Here is a 6,890-nt window from a genome sequence, read left to right as displayed (position 1 = left end):
TAGGCGATTGGAGCAAGATAAAGTGATATTTATTTGAATGGTATGTAACTATTTGATACTTTAATTTTTGTAAAATATTATTTTGGTAGTTTATGTTTATAATAATGCTTATTTAATACTCTATATTTTGAAATCGTACATGTTTGTACTATATATTTTAAAATCGTACATATTAGGTACCCTAAACTTAAATTTAATTTATAAAAGTTTACCAATTTAATCAACTGTTATCAATTATATGAGTTTCAAATTCAAATTTAATTACTTAATTATATATAACTTATGACAGTTTAGTCACATTTGTAAAATTTTATTTATTAAATAAGAGTATAAGATACCAAATATGTATGATTTAAAAATATATGATACCAAATAAACATTATTAAAAAAAAAAAATACCAAAATAATTCTTTACAAAAACACATGATACAAAATAATACTAAATGATTGAGTGAAAACGTATACAAAACAGACTAATATTAATAATTCCGGATAAGAAGAGAAGCCTTCTCCGACCAAACCTTTTTCTTTTCTTTAAAATCTATCAGGCTTTGGTCCAAATCTTGTTGTTGCATGTCACTTCTAATAATAATAATAATAATAATAAATTTTGTAATTATTAATAAATGGTATTTATTATTATTAATAAATAATAATAATAATAAGTTTTTTTTGACTTTATGTTAATTATTTAAATATTATATTTTGATAATTACTTTTTGAATTTTATATTTTATAAAATGATTCCATTAGAGTACTAAATTTAATTTTGATGAACAACAAATTGAATAGTTTGTAAACAGAATAGTTGTATTTTTATTATAAATTATTTGTAATCTATTTAAATCATTTTATAAAAATATAGAATAAACTTTTTTTTTTATTAAAATACAAACTCAAAGAGGTAATTATACAAAGCGTTTATATTTTTTTGGACATTGTGTTTTTTTCGATTACTTGTTTGGATTTCGTATTTTAAAAAATTCATTTTTTGATCCTGTATTTGTAAAATGGTTAAAATAGACTCCAAAATTCAATTTTGATGAAAAAAAGTTAAATATAACAACACAGTTTTTAAGCAAAATAATTTTATTTTTTTTCTGAATTATTAATTTAGTGAATTATTTGTGATATTAGTTGAGAGAATTTTGACCAAAATTTGTTTTGGAGCTCTATTTAAACTATTTTACAAAATATAAATAATATAATAATAAATAAATATAATTTATCAATACAAATAAATAATAAAACAAACCACCTAACTAAAAAAAAGTTACAAATCCTTGTCCAAAAACTCGTGTTAATAATAATAATAATAATAATGAACACGAGTCAGTATTCACATGCCCCAATCGTTCTACAAAATCTCTCACCCAAGCCAAGCCCATCCGATCCTCACTCGCACAGACCAACTTTCTCTCTCCTCTGTATATATATATATATATATGTATGTATAGATGATTGCAGTTGACTGATTCAGAGGTGAGTTTTGCATAGGAAGCTAGAATGAGTTTCAGGGATGAGAGTAGTGATGAAGGAAGGGACCTTAGGAAACCGTTCATCCACACCGGGAGCTGGTACAGAATGGGGTCGAGACAGTCATCTAGCATTATCAGTTCCTCCGCTCAGGTTCTCCGTGATGGTTCCATCTCCGTTGTGCTCTGTGTCCTCATCGTAGCTTTGGGTCCAATCCAATTCGGATTCACGGTCTCTCAATCTCAACTCCACTTGCTTTCTCCATTCAATGTTTTTTTTTTCCTGTTCATCTTCCAACTAACGGTCAAATTTTGTGTAGATTGAATTGAATTTGATTTTGTTTGTGTTGCAGTGTGGGTATTCTTCTCCAACTCAATCGGCAATCATTAAGGATCTTAATCTTACTCTTTCAGAGGTGTGGCTTTGGCTCATGCTGTGATTTGTTGTTGAGGTTTCCTTCTGTGTATTAGTATTATTACCTCTTGCTGATTTGAGTTTTAATGGCTACGTTCAGTATTCTTTGTTCGGTTCTTTATCAAATGTTGGTGCCATGGTTGGGGCAATAGCAAGTGGTCAGATTGCAGAATACATTGGGCGTAAAGGGGTATGCTCTGAATCTCTTTACTTGATTGTACTATTCAATATGGTGTAAGATTATGTAGTACTATTCACTAAATTTTCTTTCTTCATATCTTTATGTCTTTCCAAACTTGATTACTATTCACACGGGAGCAAGATAATGTTAATGATCACTTTAACCTCAAGAAAGTAGATTAAATTAGAAAAGTATCAAATTATATTGGTAGTTTTTCTCACCTCAGCAACCATGTTAGTACTAGTAGTTTACTTTTATTATTTGTTTTCTAACAGAATTGGTATGTGTGATTTGAGGATACTTTTATTTGCATTATGTAATACCAGTTGAAAATACCGAGTTACAGTTTCTGAGAGCTGCTTTGTGTTGTTGATCACAGTCGCTAATGATTGCTGCAATTCCTAATATCATTGGATGGCTTACGATATCATTTGCGAAAGTAATTATCCATAATTTGGCCACATTTCATTTTCTAATCCTAGCAAGCTTTTAGTGGTGTATAATTCTTTGGTTCATTGTAGGATTCATCATTTTTGTTCATGGGAAGATTGTTGGAAGGTTTTGGTGTTGGTATAATCTCTTATACGGTACTTTTCAACACCTGATTCTTTCTATTAGAACTGCTGGGGTAATGCTCAGAACATGGCTGATACTAATTAGTGATGATTACATCTAGGTACCTGTATATATAGCTGAGATTGCACCTCAAAACATGAGAGGAACCTTGGGGGCTGTAAACCAGGTTGGTTGATTTTTTTAACACTGTTCTTTTTATGTTTCTGCACATAACTGAATTTGTATCAATCATACAGCTCTCAGTGACCATCGGCATAATGCTGGCTTATTTGTTGGGGATGTTTGTGAACTGGAGAGTGCTTGCCGTGTTAGGTGAACCCATATATTTCAACTCATTTACTTGCTAAACTTTGCAATGGGTTTGGAATTTTTACTGCCCAATTTTGAAAGGAGTCTTTGTGCCACAAGATTAATATGCACTTTGAACTAATTTGAACATAAACTATTTATTGCAGGAATTTTGCCATGCACAATACTGATACCCGGATTATTTTTTATCCCAGAATCTCCACGATGGCTTGTAAGCGTCTTATTTGGTTAATTTATAAAATGAATGTTGACACACTAAATTCTACTGACAACTTTTTGTTTGCCCTTTACCTCTTTTTTTTGGCTTTGGGGTGTTTGAAGGCCAAAATGGGGATGACCGAAGATTTTGAATCCTCCTTGCAAGTTTTGCGGGGTTTTGACACAGACATCACTGCAGAAGTGAATGATATCAAGGTATCAAATTGAAAAATCTCTGCTTAAAAGAAAAAGGACAAGCTAATTTTATGCTCCAAATTATATTATATCATCTACACAACACACAACTTGATTAGTCAAGTTCAAGATGATAGCAGATAAAAAAAATTCTTTCTTGTGCTCCACACTAAATTGCTATTGTTTTTAACAATCTACTTTCTACAGAGAACAGTAGCGTCATCATCAAACAGGCGAACTGCAATCCGGTTTGCAGATCTCAAGAGAAGAAGATATTGGTTTCCCTTGATGGTAATCTCAACTTGCTCTCTCTGTCTCTCTCTTTCCATGTCAACTTTTATCATTTTACTTTGTTCATTTCTATTCTCTTGATGATGTTTGTGCTACAGGTAGGAATTGGATTACTTGTGCTTCAGCAACTCAGTGGTATCAATGGCATCTTATTCTATTCTAGCAACATCTTTCAAAATGCTGGTTAGGCCTACTTCTTGAGATGTTTGAGCTTTTATATCATTCAGACACACACACTGGAATGGGTGAAACACAATTTTGACTAAAAAATGGGTTTGAGTAATTGATACAGTTTATTCTACTATGTAAGAAAGTACCATATTTGTTGTTTGCTATGTTTGGTAATTTCTTCTTTAGTTTTCTCTGTTTACATGTCTGGGTATATCAATTTAAGTTTGCCATATCTCCTCATTTTGTCTCACAACCCTGCTTGGATGTATAACCATCAGTTTAGGTTTCTCTTAAGTGTGTGGTTGCGTAATTATGCGGTGATTTTCTTTATTGGCTGAAATTTTTTATATTGATTATTTGCTTGACTGCAATTGATACAACAGGGATTTCGTCAAGTAATGTTGCCACATTTGGACTTGGGGCCGTTCAGGTACAGTCATTTATAACATGTTTCTTCATCAAGTCAGTATTCAGAGTGTTGGGAAATAAGTTATACTGATGTCATTAAAAATGACCGTCATTACAGGTTTTGGCCACTGGAGTAGCAACTTGGTTGTTAGACAAAGCTGGTCGAAGGCTGCTCCTCATTGTATGGGCATATTTCATTCAGTAATTATTTGTCTTTTTAATTTAAAGATATAACTGAAAATGAACAAAATTTCAATCATTTTGTAGGTATCATCGGTTGGAATGACCACTAGCCTCCTCGTTGTTGCAGTTGCCTTTTATATAGAGGTTGGTATTAATGGCTTTGTATTGTACATTTACAATCCTTTTATCAAGTTTTAAGTTATAAGAAATTAAGAATTATTAACATTATCATACTGAGTCTTCTTTTTGATGTCTTCTGTTCTTTGTACTAGGGGATTGTGTCAGAAGAGACTCAACTCTATAAAGTGATGGGTGTACTTTCACTCGTTGGGCTTGTGGTCTGATTCTTTTCTACTTGCTTTCAATTGATTTATTTTGCACTGTTACACCTTTATAGACTGATTTGTTTGTTGGATTGTTTATTACCAGGCTGTGGTGATATTCTTCTCTTTGGGATTGGGACCTATTCCTTGGATTATTATGTCTGAGGTATGCAATTTTTATTTTGTTAAGCATTGTGATAGTTCTCTTAATCCTGTGAAACTTAAATGTTCAATACTTGGTTATGGTAAGAAGGATTTTTTTTTTTGTATCAATAATGTGTTATGATGGCATGGAATACTGACTCTCTTCACAACTTTTAAAATTACACTATCAGATTCTTCCGGTGAACATTAAGGGTCTTGCTGGCAGTGCAGCAACATTCTTAAATTGGCTTACATCTTGGGCTATCACATTTACTGCAAACCTACTCTTGAATTGGAGTAGTGGAGGTCTCTCTCTCTCTCTCTCTGTTTTCTTTATTACACTATACACACATCTTAATGTTATGTCACATTAACTTATGTGGTGGTTTGCTAATTATGAACAGCGACCTTCACAATCTACACCGTAGTGACTGCGTTCACTGTTGTTTTTACTTCGCTTTGGGTTCCAGAAACCAAGGGAAGAACTCTCGAAGAAATCCAGCAGTCTTTCAGATGATTTTACTGTTCTTTCCTTCTTTTTTGTATGGTGGCTTGATCGGTTCTCGAGTGTTTTTGTTAGTGTACAATTCTTATATATATCTTTCATGCAGAGGTGATTGATTGTTTTTTGTTGTATGAAATGTGGCATACAGAACAAGTAAAGGAAATATTCATTCAAATTCCAGTAACTGCAAGTTTGCAATGTTCTAATATCTATATTGGCTTCAAACCCAAACCCATAGGCCAGTACTAAGAGAATTTTGCAATTAAGACTTTGCTCAATCATTTCTTTTCCCCTTTTATATAAGCAAATATATATGTTTAGTATTTCTGTTTAAATCGAAATCACGACACTTCTCACTATTTGGTGAACATTAAACGAGAGTCTTGTAAGAGAGGATCGAATTCGCTCACCAATAGATAGTAAATAATAAGAATAGTTTTTGGAAAGTAATTAATTGTGATAAGTCATATAGTGAATAAATTAATTGTGATATTGTTTGATTAAATCTAACCCCTTCCATATTAAAAGCCTAAGAACTTTGATTCTTATTTAGGAGTAGATGTGGCGTAGTGGGGTAATAGATTCCAAGTAAGAACTCTGTATCCCTTTTTTTTTTTTTTTTTTTTAGATATATATATATATATATAATAAGAGTGGTCAGTGATAATTATGCAAAGATATAAACCATAAAACTCAAATAGAGATAGCAAAATGATGAAGGGAGAAAAATAGAGGCTAGAGTGTACTGTAAAATAGAGAGAAAATAGTTCTAGGTTACAAAACTAATTAGCCAAGCCTTTTATATAAGACAAAAGATATAAAATAACAATAATTAAGAAAAAGCTAAAATGTCCTCAAATAATAACTCTAACACCCCCCTCCCCCCTTCAAACTCACGATGCAGCAACAATAAGCATAGAGAGTTTGCCAACTAGAAACTGAAAACGAGAAATAGAATGAGACTTGGTAAATAAGTCAGCAATCTGTAAAGAAAAAGGAACAAAAGGCAAAGTGATAGTGCCAAGCTTCAGGTGGTGACGAATGATGTGACAATCAATCTCAATGTGCTTGGTGTGTTCATGAAAAACTGAGTTGTGAGCAATCTGGACGGCACTCTGATTGTCACAATACATAGGAGTGGGTTGAGAATAACGTACACCTATATCTACAAGCAACCATCTTAACCAAACAATTTCTTTGGTAGTAGATGACATAGCATAGTACTCTACTTTAGTGGAAGATTGGGAGACAACAATTTGTCTCTTATTTTTCCAAGAAATAAGAGAATCACCCAAAAAAATACAGAAACCAGTAACAGACTTCCGATCCGTGGGATCACGACCTTGATCAGCATAAGAGTATGCACGCAGATCCAAGGAATAAGTGGAGGGAAACAAAAGGATTTGAAAGATAGTACCTCAAAAATACCTCAAAATGCGAAGAACAGTTGCCCAGTGAACAGTTGTAGGAGAGGCAACAAATTGACTAACAATGTGAACATCATATGCAATGTCAG

At 32.5% G+C, this 6,890-nt stretch overlaps 1 protein-coding gene across 1 annotated transcript; it reads left to right on the top strand.

Annotated features, from left to right (window-relative positions):
- The first annotated feature begins 1,340 nt into the window (after nt 1-1,340).
- On the top strand, nt 1,341-5,584 carry LOC133812631 (sugar transporter ERD6-like 4). Its single transcript, XM_062246418.1, has 18 exons — nt 1,341-1,707; nt 1,829-1,891; nt 1,991-2,080; nt 2,451-2,510; nt 2,593-2,658; nt 2,748-2,813; nt 2,884-2,959; nt 3,103-3,167; nt 3,278-3,370; nt 3,557-3,640; nt 3,739-3,823; nt 4,195-4,241; nt 4,338-4,400; nt 4,487-4,546; nt 4,675-4,740; nt 4,832-4,891; nt 5,061-5,175; nt 5,274-5,584. Exons 1-18 carry the CDS (start codon nt 1,507-1,509, stop codon nt 5,384-5,386), a joined length of 1,473 nt encoding a protein of 490 aa, XP_062102402.1. The 5' UTR covers nt 1,341-1,506; the 3' UTR covers nt 5,387-5,584.
- The last annotated feature ends 1,306 nt before the right edge of the window (nt 5,585-6,890 follow it).

Source organism: Humulus lupulus, chromosome 1 (assembly GCF_963169125.1).
Source record: "Humulus lupulus chromosome 1, drHumLupu1.1, whole genome shotgun sequence".
Classification (NCBI taxonomy): domain Eukaryota; kingdom Viridiplantae; phylum Streptophyta; class Magnoliopsida; order Rosales; family Cannabaceae; genus Humulus; species Humulus lupulus.
The sequence above is the reverse complement of the archived record's forward strand: the minus strand, read 5'-3'. Positions and strand labels throughout refer to the sequence as shown.